The sequence below is a fragment of the Myotis daubentonii genome, chromosome 3 (assembly GCF_963259705.1).
Source record: "Myotis daubentonii chromosome 3, mMyoDau2.1, whole genome shotgun sequence".
Lineage (NCBI taxonomy): Eukaryota > Metazoa > Chordata > Mammalia > Chiroptera > Vespertilionidae > Myotis > Myotis daubentonii.
In genome coordinates, this window is record NC_081842.1 from 175,518,863 (window position 1) to 175,539,319 (window position 20,457).

The 20,457-nt window shown below is 35.5% G+C and overlaps 1 protein-coding gene across 6 annotated transcripts in view; it reads left to right on the forward strand.

Moving 5' to 3' along the window:
* DOCK7 (dedicator of cytokinesis 7) overlaps positions 1-19,083 on the forward strand; it is a 185,941-nt gene extending 166,858 nt beyond the window's left edge. For 5 of the 6 annotated variants that reach the window (XM_059689320.1, XM_059689322.1, XM_059689323.1 and 2 more), the window contains 7 exons: positions 8,934-9,068; positions 10,206-10,295; positions 10,413-10,649; positions 10,993-11,136; positions 13,377-13,483; positions 15,607-15,774; positions 18,626-19,083. In XM_059689320.1, the coding sequence (XP_059545303.1) occupies positions 8,934-9,068; positions 10,206-10,295; positions 10,413-10,649; positions 10,993-11,136; positions 13,377-13,483; positions 15,607-15,774; positions 18,626-18,668 (924 nt within the window). In that variant the 3' untranslated portion in view covers positions 18,669-19,083. Of the gene's footprint in view, positions 1-1,617; positions 1,672-8,933; positions 9,069-10,205; positions 10,296-10,412; positions 10,650-10,992; positions 11,137-13,376; positions 13,484-15,606; positions 15,775-18,625 lie in introns of those variants that run through there. The other variant, XM_059689325.1, reaches the window with a different exon arrangement.
* The last annotated feature ends 1,374 nt before the right edge of the window (positions 19,084-20,457 follow it).

Genomic DNA, 20,457 nt, shown 5'->3' on the forward strand with positions numbered 1-20,457 from the left:
GTCAAACTGGATCCCATGGAATGACCATTTTAATCAGGTTACAAATGAGCGGTGTCAAAATGATGGTTCAGTACCAAAGCAAGGCTCATTAACAAAAAATTGAATTTATCCAAAGTAGATTAAGATCATCATAAGTTTCCCACACAGCTTGTCTTTTTTTTATCACTTTTTTTAAATGATTACTAGTTGCCCAATTTTTTTTAATTGTGTGTTATTTTCTGTTTCATAGTGTGAGTTATAGTTATGAATCTGATTTTTAAATTGATTTCTATTTCTAGGCTGCCAAAAAAGTTTTTTAAGTTAATTTTTTATTAAATGATAAGAAAATTTAATAAACCCCTAATATTTTGTGATTTCAACTAGACTTCACTGTTTTTCCTAGATCAGTGATGGTGAACCTTTTGAGCTCGGTGTGTCAGCATTTTGAAAAACCCTAACTTAACTCTGGTGCCGTGTCACATATAGAAATTTTTTGATATTTGCAACCATAGTAAAACAAAGATTTATATTTTTGATATTTATTTTATATATTTAAATGCCATTTGACAAAGAAAAATCAACCAAAAAAATGAGTTCGCGTGTCACCTCTGACACGCATGTCATAGGTTTGGCATCACTGTATCATGTGTATTCAATTATAATAGTATAACTTCAATACTTGTTTATAGTTCATGGAGTCCACAAATCACAAAAATTAAAATTAAAATAAACTTAGTTTACAATTAAACTATTAGCAATTGATGTCCCTGAAACTAAATCCTTGGCTCCTTTTAAATACTCCGAAATACGCTATTGAGCCTTCTCCTCCCCCACTTTACTGTTCCCTTTCCTGTGCTACCCATGCTGTTATCTGCTACTGCCATCATCTAAGAAGGAAGTGGAATCTGAATATCCACTTCTATATTCAGTACTACTTCTTTATTGTCTATCAGCTTGACTTCTTCTTTCTTGCCATGGACTAAGATGAAATGATATAATCTAAAAACTTTAACAGTCTTAAAATAAGGCTACTGTACTGTTATGCCAGAATTTTATTGTTGTCTGCTAAAATACTGAAATTGCAAAAGATTTACTAGGATTCATAAGTGGGTGGGGGGGGGTGGTTATAATCAATTATACAGATACTGTCAAAGGAGCCTTATCCCAGCTTCTAGAGCTGTGAACTGCAAATTACACAGGTCAGGTCTGGAACATCTAGAGCTAGTAGATTCCAAGAAACTTTCATCCATTTGTACCAAAGGCATTTGAGCAAAATTGCAATTTCTGTTCCAATTTACCCCAGGTAGTTCAGCTGAGTTTAGTGAGAGATCTAATTTAGACAGACAAATGGAACAAGCAGTAGGCTTTCTTTCCCCAAAATATGTACTTTCACTTTTAAAGTTTTTAAAGGGTAAAATTTTAGCTACTAGGTTTTGAACAAGTAATTTATAAAATTATCAGAGGTCTTAAAAGTGAAAGAATGTGGTGTTTAAAAAATATCCTAGTGTCTTCTATCAGTGGAGAAGAATTTATGGTATATGGTGCCTTTCTTTATACTACTGAACTTCCTTTGGCCTTTTTTTGTTCTTTTTAAACAATTTTTTTATGACCTGCCCTTTTTTACTTTTTATTATACAGAGTACTGGCTGGGAGGTAGGTAATGTTTTAGTTAGTTAAAGACACTAATAGATTGATTTGATCAGATTTCTTATGCCAATGCTTTGCCCACATGTGCTAGCTGTGGGCATTCTGTTGCTATCTGCTATCAACTGAATTCATTAACCAAAGAAATTTTGTTAAAATACTGTAAGTTGTTTTTTTTTTAATTTATTATTAAGAGGTATAGGCAGTGCATGGAAATCCATATTACACTAATGAGATTCTTTGGTAAATGAGCCACTTTGTCATCACTTTAGTTTGTTTTTATCCCTTGAAGCATTTTCTTTCATCAACATTTACACACAGATTTCTTTTTTTAACCATATTGTTTCACCTCATTTTACAGAGGTCGATTTATGTGTTATTGCTCAGAGGTGTAAATAGAAAATACTGTATTTCATCTGATCTAAGATGCCATCAATTGTAAGACATCCCATTAATTTACATGCATTTAAGAAAGAAGAAAGAAACCTGTGTATTAAACCACAATATCCTACCAGGTGAAAGATTAATGCCAACTACAGAGATATTAAAATGTATGCAAAAACAATTATGCATCTTAGAATTGATGAAAGAATGTGTTAATTTGATCTTGAGTCACTTCACCTTGAGTATAAGCACTCCTGAAGAAAGAAATTCATTTTTGTTTTTTCAGTTTTGTTGGGGGGAAAGATTAAAGAGATTGAGAGAACTTGAAATTTAATTTGACCTCATATTCTGACAGTGTTTGATAATTAATGTTTAATGAAAACGACATGTGCAGCCTTTTATGTAGTAAGTGGTTAGGCTCATGAAAGTTATATATAAATCAAATCGTAAAATGCCAGAGAGAAATTGATTGCCATTATTTTAAATTTTTATGTAAAGGAAATAATTCTATAAAATGCGTTTCAATTTATTTTGATGAGGTAAAGCAAAATATTAATAAATCAGATTTATTTAAAGCTAGGTGTACTTGTAAAGTTGTCTGCTTTGCCTTCTCACTTCGTAGTCACGTTCATGTTGACTAAAGAGCTTAGGCTTTCTGTTTGATTTCAGTATTGCAGTCCTTGTTTTGGGACCCAAATAGAAAACCTTGGGAATAAATGTTACTACTGTATTTTCTTCCATTTCTGAATTGGTTCCCAACTTTTTTTTTTGTACTTTTGCATCTACCTTAATTCTCTAGATGAAATGTGTATGACCTTATTAATATTTAGTATAGAATCCCTCATTTCTGTGGCTCAATTAAGACATATATAGACTTGCCATGGTTATCTATGAGTGATAACATTCCTTATGGATTTCCTATCATGAAATGGAATTAGCTGAAAAGTAAGCATAAAAGATATATGGAAACCTCTGAGCAGTTTTTACTAGTCAGCTTGATGCTAAATCGACCCCTGAAAGGTATAATTTTCACTGGTTATAACATTAATATCATTCTGTCATCATGTTTATTGCATGGTAAAAGTCACAGGCTTTATTTTCTTGTTTATATCTTGTCACTACCTTTCACTGGATCTTTAGCTTTGTAGCTTCTAAAATTGTTGCACGCTTGTTTTTTGCTTTTTTCCTTGTAAAACTTAAATGGATGCTTGCATTTTTAAAAAATGTGTTTGCTACCATTTGCTGCTTATTTGTTTTGAAATTTCCTTAATTAAAATGCCTTCTGTTTTCTCTTCTCTCTTGCCCCTGGTTGCTGACCCTACTCCCTACTTTTACTATTGTCTATTGTGGTAAGTTCCTATCATGTGAATATTTTTCTTTTTTACTCAGAAAACTTCAGTAATTTCATTTTTTTCTAAACAACTGTGTTTTCTAGCTAATTTCCTAGTATTCTCAACTCTCACTGGGTTGAAATTCAGTAAGGATAATTTATACATTGTAGAATGACTCTGACTTAGAGGAAAAGCCTTTTGCACTTATATATTTGCAATGTGTTTCATTTTTCCTTATTCTCCTTGATTTGGTATAAATTGTTTGAGTTGGTGAAGCTTTTGGGGGATGTGTGTGCGGGTTTGTGTATGTATGTAAATGGTAACTCTAAAACTTGACACTTATTAGTAAAGTATTTACCATGCAAAATAACCAGTCACAAACCCTTTATGAATCATGGTGACTGTTAATCTGCTATCCAGTTTCAGTACCTCGATGGCTGTTTACTCTTCACTTTTATTTTTTCTTTTCCCACGTCCATATTTTTAAAATAATAGGAAATACGATGTGCTTTAATCATTTCTTATTATTGCATTTTAAATTATTTTTATTAAAGAGAAATGTTGAATTTCTGTTTGGAAATTTTTATAACTGCCTCATATTTTGTATGTGTATTTCATTTCAAAAAGATATCTTTACCAAATAGTGATCAATTTATATTCAAAAATAGACAATTTATATTCATAGTAGAGAATAGTTGTAAGATAGAAAAAGACAAAACATAGGAAGAGAAGTACCAAGTAATTACTCAAGGAAATTCTCAAAAATTCTCAGGAAAACATAAGAGAAGTGTCAAATGATATATATACTTATGTCCCAGTTTTTGTATACCAGTATATAGAGTATGGGAATTATATAGCCTAATTAAGAACTTGGACTAAGGTGTCAAATATATTGGGATTTTACTCCCAACTCCACCACAGTATGGTCTCCGAATGTGATCTTGGACAAGTTATTTTTCCTTCTCTTAAAATAAAGGGGGAAATAATGGTACCTCACTCAAAATTGAGATAAAAATTGACATACTACATGTAAAGTGGATAGCCAGTGTCTAGCACATACTAAGTACTCAAAAATATTGTTGGAGATTATTGTTTTTGTTGTACTATATTTATTATCATTATTTTTACTATTACTTGAAATCTTAACACAATCCTATATAATAAAGAGCTAATATGCGAATGGTCATCACGCCGTCATGCTGCAATGGCTCAGATGCTCAACACTGGGGAGAGAGGAATGGGGACCAGCCAGGCTGCGGCCCAGGAGAGGGACAAGCTGCCCGCCCCACAGTCCCGGGTGCCAGCAATTGTGCCTGTGCCTGTGGCCCAGCCCGGGAGGGGACAATCCACACACCCCATGGTCTCCACAGTCCTGGGCGCCAGTGGCTGCGCCTGTAGCCTGGGAGAGGGACAAGCCAACCACCCATGGTCCCCTGCGGCTGCAGCCAGCCTGGGCCAAGCCAGCTCAGGTCCTAGGTGCATGTGACCAGCCAGAAGGCGAGAATCCCGGGTTCCTGGTGCCTGCAACCAGCCAGAGGAGGGAAATCCTGGGTCCTAGGTCCCAGGTGCGGGTCGAGGCAGAGGCAGTTAGGGGCGATCAGGCCAGCAGGGGAGCAATTAGGGGTGATCAGACTGGTAGGGGAGCAGTTAGGGGCGATCAGGCAAGCAGGCAGAGGTAGTCAGGGGCAATCAGGCAGGTAGGCAGAGGGGTTAGAAGCCATCAGGCAGGCAGGCAGGCAGGCAGGCGAGTGGTTAGGAGCTAGCGGTCCTGGATTGCGAGAGGCAGTTGGACATCCCCCGAGGTGTCCCAGATTGGAGAGTGTGCAGGCCGTGCTGAGGGAACTCCTACTCCCTCCCCCCATGCATGAATTTCATGCACCGGGCCTCTAGTTTGGTTAATAAAATCTAAGAGGTGTTTTGTCCCCAAGTTGAGACCTGTGACTAAATAAACTGATAAAAGTGTGTAAATGTTCTCTCTCTTTTTTTTAAGTATGTTACTTTTTTTTTAATGTTACCTTTTTTTAAAAAGTTTTTTTTTTAATTGATTTTTAGAGAGAGAGAAAGGGAGAGGGAGAGAGAGAAACATCAATGTGAGAGCATAACATTGATCGGCTGCCTCCTGCACACCTCCTAGTCGGGATTGAAGCCGAAATCTGGGCATGTGCTCTGACTGGTAATCGAACCGGCAATCTTTTGATGCATGGGATGATGCCCAACCAACCGAGCCACACTAGCCAGGGCAATGTGTTCTCTGAAGAGGAATAGATCTAATAGAAGGGAACTACACTGTGTGAAATACTGGTATGCCTTTATGGAAATCAGTTAACTTGAAGGAAATATAGGGGAAAACAATTGAGTGAGGATAAAAGAAGTTATAGAAGTGATGTCATTGTAGAAATATATAACTAGCCCAACAGAATGTTTCTTATGAAATACAGATTTAAGATATATTTCTCATAAGAAATTTCAACCATTAGAGAAATGGATAGATGAGTAGATGGATTTCCTTGTCTGGGATAGTTTCATCACCCACAAGATTGTGCAAGTCAATAAGTAGAACTGCTAAGGAAGAATAAGTTGAAGTATGTAGGAAGTTCCAAAAGAGTTCATAACAATAAAGGAAGATTATGTTAGGAAATCATAGGCTAGATTAACGAAAAGTGGATTTTTATTTTTCAAATTCAAAGGAAAACAGTTATCATTCTGTGGTCCAAAACTCTGAAGAGAAAATAAAGATGAAAGTGACGTTTTTCCTGAAAATAAAGCTATGTGTTAATGTTTTCATGAGCCGGATAGCGTCAGTGGTTTGACACTGGAGAACTCTAAGTTGAAAATAAATTTACTCATGGGGGAGGGGCGGGGGACATATGTAATACTTTCAACAGTAACGGTTTATTTCTTAAAAAAAGAAAGAAAATAAATTTACTCAGACTCTTAATTTTCCTGCCTCTGCTGCTCCCTTCTTCATTTTAGTATACATGCATTAATTTTTAATTCCAGCCACTCCATATAGTTACCTCTTAACTCTGCGTCAGTCACAGGACCACCTTCCTGTTCTCGGAACGCATTAGGTAGGCACCTACCCTTGGGCCTTTGCACTGGCTCTTTCCTCTGCCTGGAATTCACTTCCCCCAGAGATCCACATGAATAACTCACTTTCTTCATGTCTTTGCTCAGATGTCACCTTCTTGAGGAGACCTATCCTGACCATCTTCTTTGTCTCTTTTGTTCATTGATTTATCACAAATGTCTAGGATAGTTTATTGACACATAGGAGGCACTCAAATATGTGAATGGATGGTTTCCCTTACAGACGTTCTATTTCAAGATTTTCCCTCTTTCCCTCTTTCTCTGCTGGCCTATCCTTTCCCCCTCCCACATCCAGTGTTCATTCTCAAATTGTAGAACCCTGTCTGTGTGTTATCGCTTTTGTGACCTGGCTCCAATAGGGTTAATATTTTTTGGTACAACTTTTTAGCACATAACCCTTCGTATTGTAATTATTTGAATACATCTCTTACTCTCTTGAGGAGCCAAATCTTATTTGTATGTTCCTGTTACTGATGAATAGTGGCTAACATCATAAGCACTCAATGTCTTTCCTTGAACTGAATGTTATTATGAAAAGCAAATAAAGAGTTTTAAATGGTTGCTCAATTTTAAAGTGCATTAATAAAATTCAAGTCCAGATCCAGGGAGGCAGTCAGCCTCACTGATCAGATCAGTTTATAGCAGTCTTGTGTCTATTTCTGAGGTACCACACTTTAAAAGATGACACTGAAAAAAACACAAATAAAATGCACACAGGATAGTGATTACTCTCATATGGAAAGTATAGCTAAAGGAAATAAATTTTAATAGCTGTCTTCAAATATTTAAAAGGCCATGATATTGAAGATTTGAAATAGTATCTTTTTTTTAAAATATATTTTATTGATTTTTTACAGAGAGGAAGGGAGAGGGATAGAGAGTTAGAAACATCAATGAGAGAGAAACATCGATCAGTTGCCTCCTGCACACCCCCTACTGGGGATATGCCCGCAACCAAGGTACATGCCCTTGACCGGAATCGAACCTGGGACCCTTCAGTCCTCAAGCCAAGGCTCTATCCACTGAGCCAAACTGATCAGGGCTTGAAATAGTATCTTAAATTCGAAACCTCTGAGAGGAGTACAGCCAGAATAACAATATTTTAATATTTGTGAGAATTTTCATGTATATAATATTTTTAAACAATAATCACAAATCATTCATTTTTAAAAAATAATTTTTATTTTCCATGCAGTGTTTTCTTTGTTCTTTAATTATGTCAAAATTTGCTATTATTCCATTAGCATGTTGATAGTTTTTATCAGAATTTTGGTTGAATACATTTAATCTATCTAGAAAGATATCTTTTGCTGTAAAAATTAGTTAATTTTTATGTCTGTTAAATTTTGAAATGAAATAACTTGTGAAAAATTTTTAAATTTGAAACCTCACATTTATTTGACTCCAAAGACTTTTTTAAAAAAAAAACAACTTTAAATCTTGACAAAAATGTGGGTATTTTAACATGTACTTTTCTAAAAATTATAAAACTGGTAAATTAAGGATCAGACTTTTCCATTTTGCTTGATTATCTGTGACATTTATGACTTATTTTACACGCCCTTTGCCTTTACAGTAAGAACTCAATATAGGAAAAATAAGTATGGGACAGATTAGGCTTAAAATACTTATGTGTGCTGTGTATGTAGGAGCCACCACAAAATCCTTCTAAAATATCTTTGTATCTAAACTGAAAGAATTGCATAGAAAGCTTCCCACTATTTTATCTTTATTGAAGGAATTTGTTTCCAAATGCACTGTGTAAAAGTGACTGTGGTGTACGTCATACTTGAAATGAATGTGTAGTTAATGTATGAAGTGGGTGGTTTGAGGACTGACAGATAACTGACTCCTCTCAATTTTTTCCCCTTTTAGCTTTCAGTTTACATTTTTCCCTTCCTGTTCCATTCTTACTTACTCATCCAAATAAAAATATTTTTATCAGCACAGGCTACTGATTATAAATTTTTTGCTTAAGTGCTTCTGGATGGTCTTGGCATTTACTGATTGTCTGCTCTATGCCAGGTGCTATACTTGGCTCCTAACTTTTATGATCTAATTTATTATATTTAGAGATTATATAAAGCTGTTAACTAAAAATGTTAGTGTTTTTATGTAGTATGCTCTAATTTCAGCACAGTTAAGACACGGTCTATATCATACTGAGCATCTTTTCTTGCGATAAGGAACATAAGTTAATTTATTTCAAGTGTATGGACTTAAAACATAAACCAATGTGAAGTAGTCACTTGGTAGAAACCTGAAAAAGCATATGTGATTTATTCAGTTGGTGAAAGCCCAGTTACATAATGTTATTTGTTAAAAATATTGAAAAAGGAAAGGTTATTGCTTTGTTTTTATCTTCATTTGGGAAATAACAAAGTATTGTAATTTTTAATTAAAAGTTTTTGCAATGTTTTGGGAATTTTATAGTATAGCAATCTAAGCATAATGTCAAAAACAAAAAGACTTTGTATTAAAGTCTCTTTATTTTCCTAAACCTAGGATGGGAAGCGGATGTTTGGCACCTATTTTCGTGTTGGTTTTTATGGAACCAAGTTCGGGGATTTGGATGAACAGGAATTTGTTTACAAGGAGCCTGCAATCACCAAACTTGCAGAGATCTCTCACAGATTGGAGGTGAATGCTGTGGTGGTTCATAAAATTTCATCTTTAATTTGCAATGATGAATAGACTTTCAGATCCAAATCTGATCATCTGATAATCTATATCATGCCAAATAAACTGTTCTTTAGAGTAAAGGGAATTATCTTTCCTGCTATAGTTCTGCTTTCCAACCTTTCTCTATTCTTATCTCTCAAAGTGTGGTTCAGGGACCAGAAGCACTGGCATCAGCTGGGAGATTGCTTGGAATGCAGAGTCCCAGGTCCTGCCCCAGACCTTCCTAATAAAAATCTGCATTTTAACCAGATACCCAGGTGATTTGTATTCACATAAGAGTTTGAGAAACACTGCTCTAGGCTTGTTTGTATTCTCAACAAAATGGTTAATTTCTTAAATGTTTTATTCTTATTGATGACTTTACTGGTCTCTATTTCTATAAATTAGCTTAAACTGTGACTTTATTTTTCAAGAGGTTAGGTAAGTCTTGGGAAATATTAAGTGAGACAGTGTTTCTCAAAACTTAATCATAAAAATTACCTTTGGAGGAAGAGTAGGGTTTCTCCTTTGAAGATTCAGATTTAATTTTTTCTTTTGAATAGCTCCATTCATTGCCCATGCTGCTACTCGGTGTCATATGGAAGCCACTACATTCTTGACCCAGGGCTGCCTTTTCAAAATCTAAACCTATGTAAAGCTTCATCGAGTTAGTGCTTTTATTTGAAACTCTAGGGCATTGCATTTAATCATAGAAATGAATGCTTCTTCATTGACCCATGTCTGCAAGAAATCAGGCCTCATCAGACACAATAAAAGATCCTATACATCAAAGATACTGAGCTTCTTTTGTTTCTGCGTTCTGTCCCTTGTTTTTCTTGAGGACCTCTTGTGAAACCCTGTATTTTTATTGAAGAAAATTGTTGTTTTCTTCTACTTGGTGTTATTTAAAGTGAGTGGATGGGGATAATATCAAATAAATATGGACTGAGACTGGGCTAATTTGTAGGCTAAATATAATTTACTTTGTAATTATTAACATGGTTGTACATAAGCTTACTAAATGGCCTAATTTTGCTCAGGAGTCTCCCTCAGAGGCCTTCTCTAGTCTATAATACTGTAAAAATCATGTAATAGATTTCCTTTTCTTTATTGTAGGGATTTTATGGAGAAAGATTTGGAGAGGATGTGGTTGAAGTAATCAAGGATTCTAACCCTGTAGACAAGTGTAAATTAGATCCTAACAAGGTATGGTTGATTGAACTGTAGTGACACATAGCCATATTTTTGAGACTGTGATGTTGTTGGAGAGAGACTGTGTGATGATTTATCAGTGAGAAAATGAAGGACTTTTTCCTTTCCCAGGCGTATATTCAGATTACCTACGTGGAGCCATACTTTGACACGTATGAGATGAAGGACAGAATCACATATTTTGACAAAAATTATAATCTTCGCCGTTTCATGTACTGTACACCCTTCACTTTAGATGGCCGTGCCCATGGGGAACTTCATGAACAATTCAAACGGAAGACCATACTGACTACTTCTCATGCTTTTCCTTATATTAAGACAAGGGTCAATGTTACTCACAAAGAGGAGGTAAGTTCACAAATGGGGAAACAGAATTAGTGAAACTAATACATTGGAGCCATGTGAGAACAGTGTGGATGTGCCTTTATGTACCACCCTTCATGTGTTAGCACAATAGAACTTTATCCATTTTTAAATGATTAACTTTAAGCTTCTTTTTTAAGTCCCTAGTTCACACTCAGCTTTTACTTAGAAAGATGATTTTTTATTAAAGCATCCAAAGTTTGGGATTTTATTATTAAATGATAGTTTACAATTGGTCTCCACTTTTTTTATTTTAATTGATTATATATAAAACTCTTTAAATAGTTTTCTATCAGTACCCTGACCTAATAGATGTTATTTCACCCAGATCATCTTAACACCAATTGAAGTTGCTATTGAAGACATGCAGAAAAAGACACAGGAGTTGGCATTTGCAACACATCAGGATCCGGCAGATCCCAAAATGCTCCAGATGGTGCTCCAGGGGTCTGTGGGCACAACTGTGAATCAGGTTGGTGCTTTCTGATGGCACTGTTTAAGTTATGAATGGAATTTGGAGTGATTTTATTATTATACTAGAGGCTCGGTGCACAAATTTGTGCACAGGTGGGGTCCAGCCGGCCCACCCCAATCAGAGCCGATTGGGGCTGTGGGCGGGGCGGGGGGGGAGAAGGGGATGTGGGAAGTTGGCCGGTCCCACCTTTGATCAGGGTTGTGGGCGGGGGGGAGCAATCAGAGGCTGGGCCTACTGAGGAGAGGGGCTGGGGGAGGTTGGCTAGTGGCAGTGTGCATCATAGCAACTGGTCTTTCCAGTCACTTGGCTTTTATATACAGTGGGGCCTTGACTTACGAGTGTCCCGACTAACGTGTTTTTTGAGATACCAGCTGTCTCTCGGCTGATTTTTTGCATTGAGTTGATAGAGTAATTTGGGTTAACGAGCTCCTTAATGAGTTTGGTCTCAGAATGAATTAAACTCGTAAGTCAAGGCCCCACTGTATATAGACTAGAAGCCCGTTGCAGGAGGATTCCTGCAAGAATAGGGCTTCCTCGGGCCGATCACACCACCAAGCCCCTTTGCCCAGGGCCGCAGACGGGGGTCCCGCCCGCCCAGGGCTGCACACAGGGGTCCCGGCTGGGGGCAGGGCTTAGGCAGCACATGGGGGCCCGGATGGTGGCTGGCGCTGGCCCGCCCTGCCTGCAGTATGCAAATTAGCTGCCATATTTGTTGGCAGTTACTTTGCATATCTTACTGATTAGTCAATGGGAGGCATAGCAAAGGTGTGGTCAATTACCATGTTTGTCTATTATTAGATTAGATTTTACAAAGATCATAAATAAGTGCCAAATCAAGTGAAAAAGATGTTAGAACTGGTTGCAAAAGACACTGAAAGTATAAATATAAAGGTAAACTGAAAAAAGTTTTTATCATCATCTCAATGGTAAAGATTTTCATTCCTGCCTTCTACACTGCCTACACTGTCTGTTCTTAAACATTCCATTAAGAAGGAATTGGGCCCCAGCTGATTTGGCTCAGTGGATAGATTGCCGGCCTGTGGACTGAAGGGTCCTGGGTTCAGTTCTGGTCAAGGGCACCTACCTCAGTTGTAGACTCCTCCCCAGCCCGGGCCCTGGTCAGGGTGTGTGCAGGAAGCAACCAATCGATGTGTATATCTCACATCAATATTTCTCTCTTTCTTTCCCTCTCTCTTCCATTCTCTTTAAAAGATCAATGGAAAAATATCCTCAGGTGAGAATTTATAAAAAAGAAGGAATTGGTTCACTTAGAATAGCCTTTCCTTTTTGTACTGAAAGAATGTGTTCAAAAAAGGAAGGTTCATTTTCAGAGCTATGTACACGCATGTGAACGCCTACTGTCTTACATATTTCCTGATGTTATTTTCTCCAGATTGCCACACTGAACTGTGAGGAGTAAATAAGTAATGAAGAATCATTTTGAAATTTTTAATAATATATGTACACAAAAGAGTACTGTAGACTTGTCATATGTAGCTTAGAAGGCATCCCATTGTCTCTCTGATGATGATTAGGGAATATCCAAGGTAAGAGGAAATCCAGACAGGCTTCAAGTAAGATTTCACATAATATGTCTTACACTATTTTTTTTTTCTTTATATTTTTATTGATTTCAGAAAGGAAAGGAGAGGGAAAGAGAAATAGAAACATCAATAATGAGAAAGAATCATTGTTCAGCTGCCTCCTACACACTCCTACTAGGGATCGAGCCCACAATCTGGGCATGTGCCCTGACCGGGAATCGAACCATGGCCTCCTGGTTCATAAGTTGATGCTCAACCACTGAGCCACACCAGCCGGCTATCTTACCCTATTTTTTAGGTTAAAGAAATAAAGCCAAAAAAGGAGCAAACACTTTAAGACCTTTAACCCCCTAAAACACACAAATAATATAACTTGCAAAAGATTATCTTCTTCAATTTACAGTGCTGGGAACAGATTTCGTATACTGAGGAAATGTTTCAGGAAACCAAGTCTAATAATCTGAATTAACAATTGATTGTCAGTAGCCCAAGAATTTAATTTAAATGTAGTAGACAAGAATATAGACTTGACATTAGGAAAAACTAAAAACATATGGCCAGAACCTGTCACATACACATATGCATTAAGCTTAAGTGCAGCCATTTTAATGCTAAGAAAAATCATTCAGGTAACTTCTATCTCTCTGATTTTAGAGAAGACAAAACACTCCTCTTGTTTTTCTTATTTTACAGGGGCCTTTGGAAGTTGCCCAGGTTTTCCTATCTGAAATACCCAATGACCCAAAACTCTTCAGACATCACAATAAACTGCGACTCTGCTTCAAAGATTTTACTAAAAGGTATTCCAGGCTTCCTACATAAAGATCTTCAAATTGAGAATGTCTAAAACCACACTGTAAAATAATGTCTTAAGGGACAATTGAAAAGAGAAAATATAGGAAAGTGATTCACAATGAAAAATAGTTGTGTATTTCTCCATTTACTGACATCTTTTAAATGTTTTCTTAATATTATTTTAATTTTCTGTAGAGGCCTTATATATCTTTTGATTTATTCCTTGGTATTTAATACTTTTATGTTTTTGTTAATGGTATCTTTTAAAATTGTGTTTTGTTTACTGGTATACAGAAATGCATTTGAATGTGATATATTTTACATAAGAATGTTGCCAAACTTACTTGTTAATTCTAATAATTAATCTGTAGAATATTTTTACAGTGATGTTTAGGATCTTTGGCACTATGTTGAATGGTAATAGTAATAGAGGCATCCTTTTCTTGTTCCTGATCTAAAAGGAAATGTTTTCACTATTGAGTGTAATGTTTACTTCAGGTTTTTTGTAGATGTTTTAACTAAAGAGGCTCCCACTATTTGTACTTATGCTAAGAGTTTTTTTGTTTTGTTTTAAATATATTTTTATTGATTTCAGAAGGGAAGGGAGGAAAGATAGAAACATCAATAATGAGAGGGAATCATTGATCGGCTGCCTCCTGCAGGGGATTGAGCCTGCAACTGGGCCTGTCAAGAATCGAACACTGACCTCCAGGTTCATAGGTCGGTGCTCAACCACTGAGCCACACCGGCCAGGCTATGCTAAGAGTATTTTATAATTACAAATTTAAAACTTTTATTAAATGGTGTGTGTGTGTGTGTGTGTGTGTGTAATATTTGTTAACAGTTTCCTATTATTTTACTTGGGAGTTTTGCAATTGTTTCTAAGGATGAGATTGAAATACAATTTTTTCTTGTAGTTCCCATTAGGTTTTGGTATCCCAGCCTTGAAAAATGAGTTGGAAATCTTCTCAAGAATAGTTCTTCTCTCCCCTCCCCACACCCCACCCCCCGCCATATACTTTAGATTTTTTTTTTTTTTAATACTCTGGAATTGTTACATTGGGATTATTCATCGTCACAGTGTTTGGTAGAATTTACATGTTGGTGTTTTCTTTGGGGATAGATTTGTGACTTGGCTGATTCTATGTATTTGATGGTTTTAGGATTATTCATGGTTTTTCTTATTAAGTCTGTTTTGGTAAATTATATTAATCTAGAAAAGTATCATTTCAGATTTATTAAATTGTACATAATATCATCTGTGCCTTTATAAACTTCTGCTGTATTTGACCTTATATCTCATTTTTAATTTCTAATAGGGATTATTTAGCCTTCTCTCATTTAATCTTGCCAGTGCTTAGTCTTTTTTTTTCTTTGAAAGAACCAACTTTGTATTGATATAGAGCTGTCATACTTTTAAATTTATTTCCTTCCTTTTACTTCAAGTTTGTTCTGTTCTTTTTAGATTGCTTAGCTCTTCAGTTTTAGCCGTCTTTTCTAATGTAAGCATTTGGGGCTATATACTTTCCTCTGAGCATCAAGTGGTGATCTGTATATATTGTCTTTTAATATCCTTTCATTTACCTATCAGAGTCCAGATATTTTTTCTCAAACATCTGAATAAACTGTTATCAAGAGCTATTCATTTAGAAACATTTATTAGGACACAGGCAAACCACTGTGCCAGATGCCATTGGTGCCTCATAAATGAGTATGGCTATTATATTTCTTTTAGTTTAGAGCTTCAAGTTTAGTGGTAATAGGAGGAAGGAAAAATGCCTTCAGAATTAATATTTAAAAATACACAATTTTTTTCCTTGTTAAATTTTTATTGAATAAAAGTAATTTTCAATTAAATGAAAACTGGAAGTGAATGTCAGATTTTTAACAGCTGATCATCTGTTCCCTTTCTTAAACCTAATACAAGGCAGGATATTTAACAATCAACCAAGAAACTGAATGTCCTCATCATGGGGAATGTGTGTGTGTGTGTGTGTGTATATATATATTAGTTATATATATATATATATATATATATATATATATATATATATATATATATATATATATATATAACTAACCCCTCAAACTATGCCAGAAGAGTTTTTGACATCACTGTTTTTTCTAGGTGTGAAGATGCCTTAAGAAAAAATAAGAGCTTAATTGGGCCAGATCAAAAGGAGTATCAAAGAGAACTGGAGAGAAACTATCATCGCCTTAAAGAGGCCCTACAACCTCTGATAAACAGAAAGATCCCTCAGTTATACAAGGTAGTATTACCCGTCACCTGCCACAGGTATGCTTATTTTTCTGTTATTTGGTTTATGTTCAGAAAAATAAAATCTGCTTGAATTATTTGTTTTAATAATGAATTAGTGTACTTTTATTACATGGTTTTAGATATTGTGTCTCCTGACAAGTTCAACTAATATAAGCCTTTTATATCTCTACATGAATCAGCCTCCAAGATATGTATGTAATTCAAGAGTCACAAAGTTGTGTTAAATACTCATACTAACCAGGACCACATATAAGTCTGGCCTCTTAAAACTATTCCTTTTATTAAAGTCCTGTCACACTTCCTAGTATTTGTGTGGGAGAATTCACTGGAATAGATCAGGAACCGGGTTTTGTTTCTCTCAGCCCTGGCAGTAAATAGTATGCAGTGTTCTTCTTCATTTGTATTAAAACACGTAACCACATTGAGTATCAAGAAGGTTTCAGTGTTTTTCTCTACGTTCCAAGTGTGACACAAAAAGTTAGAAATAGAAATAACTTGGAATTTTCTACAACTGATCCTAGTGTACTTGAGCAGTTTTTAGATTTCTCCTCTAAAATTTCTTACCTTGAAAAGGTTGTTGTGGACATTAAATGGCATGTACATTTCCAAGGATGGCACTTAACATTGTACTTTTTAGTGCCTCAATTCTGGACAGGGCATGATAAGGTAAACTGCTTTTGCATTTTGAAATCTAAATATATATACAAATTGAATTATTGTGGCACCAATATGTTACCACCTTCTGAATTAATAACAGTAAAGGCATTAAATTATACTTACCTAATTAATATTTAGAAGGCCTTTGAAGTTGCTTGTAAGAAAACAATGTAAATGCATGCTATATTATACTACAAAAGAAAATTATTTGATCATCTGGGAATTAGTTCTTATTCTTCAGTAATCTATTTCGGTACTTCTAGGCCTCTGAAAACAATTGTGTTCACTCAAAAAATGCCTACCTGCCTGCTATATGTCATGTCCCCTAAGAAAGCATGTAGATTATTTGAATCTGTTCCACAATCTACAGGAGCAGAGGGAGATCAGAGGGCCTGTTTTAGATCCTTCCTCTGGCAAAATATTATTTTGCTTCCACCATCCCATACAGATGTGAATACCCAAGGTGGCTTCCTCTTAAAATTGCCATTGGGAAGCAATACTAGTCCCCTCCACTTTTGGTTTCTCCTTTAATCACTTTGGAGTTTTTCTTCTTGCTGCCTCTAACCCCCTTCCACCAGTTTTACACTCTGTTTACAAACGACCTAGAATGAGGGTGCTGGGTCCCTGAGGTCATCAGGCAGTTTCCTAATGCTTGTCTCACTTCCTTCAAATCTCTCTCACTCTTTTTGATGGAAAGACTGTATTCTTCCTATCTGAAGGGAACTCCCTTACACTGTTATCCTGAGCTTTTGCCTTCTCAACTATCTGATTATGGTCACTCCCCCAAGATTCAATTCTTAATGTTTGCAAGAAGTTCTTTGGAATTTAGAAAAGCTCTTATGAACATTATCTAGCTTTTAATACTGCTACTTTCCTTGGAACCAAAAAAGCCACACAAAGAAATTCAAAGCTGAACATGACTTTTTTATACCTGCCCTTTCCTTTCCTGGAGATTGTTATAAACCTCAAAGATTAACCTTAATACTAGGAAGGATAAGTGAAAGAAATTAACTTAAGGATAAAGGAAAATACATTATGAGGTATTGAAGAATATTAGTCTCCTCACTATTAACTAAATCTTCAAAACTTAGAAAATAAAGCTTCCTTAGAACTTAAAATTTTTATTTTACTGATTTAAAAAATCTAGAATATTACTTATTTGTAAAGTATTAAGATAGTGGTCCTCAAAGTGTCGTCTGGGACTTCTGTGAGGGTGCCCTTTTCAGGAAGTTCCTGAGTCAAAACTAATTTTATATTAACACCAAATATGATTTGCTTTTCTCACTGTCATTCTCTTGAGAAAGTACAGTGGTTTTCCAGACTACATGCAATGTAATACTGTAAAAGACATGAGAACATAGGCCTTTTATTAAGCCAGAAATTAAATATGTAAGCATGCCACTATCCTAAAGTTTCTTGCAAGTTATTTTTAATAAACTATTTATGTAATGGGTTTTGTAAAAATAAGTTGACTTTTTCTTAGTTTTAATTTCTAATATGGTAAATATAATCCACATAAACAAAATCTTCCTGGGTCCTCAATTTTTAAGTGTAAACATGTCCTAAAATTCAAGTTTAAGAATCACTGATTTGAGACTTGAAATTTAGTGTTTTAAATAAACACCTGCCTTTTGCCTTTATATATATATTTTATTGATTTTTTTACAGAGAGGAAGGGAGAGGGATAGAGAATTAGAAACATCAATGAGAGAGAAACATCGATCAGCTGCCTCCTGCATACACCCTACTGGGGATGTGCCCGCAACCAAGGTACATGCCCTCAACCGGAATCAAACCTGGGACCCTTCAGTCTGCAGGCCGATGCTCTATCCACTGAGCCAAACCGGTTAGGGCTGCCTTTTGCCTTTTAATAATCTCAAAAAAAATATTTTCCTAAAATCTCTCCCATTATCCCTTCGTTCCTTATTTATCATAGCTAATGCTTCTGTTGCACAAGTGACTAAATGATTAATGCATTTGATAAAGTGTTTACTGCAATATAGTTTTAATTTATAGAGGTCTATAAACCAGAATATACATACGGCAGAATAACTTTAAAGTTAGTAACAACTTTGGTACAAAAAGTTTTAAGTTATTAACTTTTTGGTGGCAAAACTTTGAGATAACTTTGGCAGAACAGAAAAGTAAACCTGATCTACAGAAGTTTGCAGAGTTCGTTTGCTTATAATTATATCCTTTTTCTTCCCAGAGATTCCTTCAGTCGAATGAGCCTGCGCAAAATGGATCTCTAAAATAAACACTTGTTTTATTAATTTGAAAAGAGCCACATATTCAACATTGAGTGTGAAAAGAAGTTAAGATCTATTGAAAAATAAGACTTGGGACTTAAATCTGAAAATTGTAGCATTAATTTACTCAATGAAGAATGCAGTGGCCAAATCAAATGTAGATTGTTGAAGTTTGAGAATCATGGCTATGGCTTCTAATATTCTGGTAATATGCTGTTATCTTTTTAAAGACATTTTAATGACTCAAGGGTACACTATACATTTACCATTATTTATACCATAGCTAATGTTAATTTTATTTACTTTAAGTTTGTATTTTTTAATTTATATGAACATTTATAGATTCATTTTGGAACCATTTTAAATGTAGTAATGCTTATTTTAAAGGTACTATTAAATATGTGAACGTTTACACTAATTTTATTGAGTGGGACTTTACAAATTTTCTTTATTGACAAAGGCAGAGAATAAGTTAGAGTTGATTCAAGAACCAGCATAATGAAAACAAAAGTTGACAGTCACTTTATGGCCCCGAAGTTCCAAATTGAATGAATTAATGGGTAAAGACATTGATAACTGGTTTGTGAAGTCTTAAAGCTGGTTTCTAAGCTATTTTGCATTTAGATACCAAAAAGGCGGGGAGGGGGGTTAGAGTAAATTGTAGAAATAACTTTTAAGTACTGGGATAGCCAATACCAGTGACAGTAGCTTGATCTTTGACTCTCAACTTTATTATACTAATGATAATGGTATCAGCTTAATGACTCTCAGCAACTAAAATGAATGATTCCTGTTTCAAATTAAACAAGCCAGTCATCAGTTTTTTCGTGACCAAAACTATTACATCATAAAGCTATTACACCATAAAAAGAACATGAAGAACTGCTGTTTGACTTTAATTTACCAGCTGAGAAGTTACATTTGATACTTGTATAGATTTTACAAAATTATATGTAAAATTAGTTCTTTTAACTGAAATTAAGACGAACCAATTAACTTAAAATTTTAACTTTATAAGAAATTAATGCAACAATTTTGCGGGAAATATATTTCAATTACTTGGCAAATTTTTCCAAGAAAACGCATTGATTTCTGGAAGTGTTTTGACAATGTTTTCTTTGTGTAGTATTATAGCTTATAGAAAGTCATCATTTATAATCTACTAGAGGCCTGGTGCACGAATTCATGCATGGGTGGGGTCCGGCTGGCCCTCCCCGATTGGGGCTGGGCCGGCCAGGGGGAGGGGCCGCAGGCGGTTGGCCAGTAGCAGTAGGCAGCATAGCAACTGCTCGTTCCGGTCATTCCAGCATTCCGGTCACCGGCTTTTTATATATATAGATTCCTCTGATCTGACCAGTTACATGAATCACTTAGGAAAATAAGATCTCCAAAACATGATTCTCCTGAGTGCAGCTTTCCTTTATAACTGTTATCATCTCAAATTCTTACCTACATCAATTCAAACACTGAATTATGTAAAGGTTTTTCAGATGAGTCTACAGTGTTGGACCTCAAGGGGTTATCCAAGGAGTCAGCAAGGTATAACTTCAAAAATATATTTAGGGACAAAGGATCCAGATGGACAATAAGGCAAGGCAGGAGTGGAAATTCTTTAAAACAAAAAAGGTAACATATACTTTACTATGGGTGCGGAAAGGAGGTAGATAAAAAGGGAGAGGATATTAAACCCCTAGGCCATTTCTCATTAGGTTGCATTTATGTAAAAGTTTGAATAGTTTCAAAGAAATCTGTGACATCAAGAGCTTTAAAATCTATGATTTAATTAGCACGC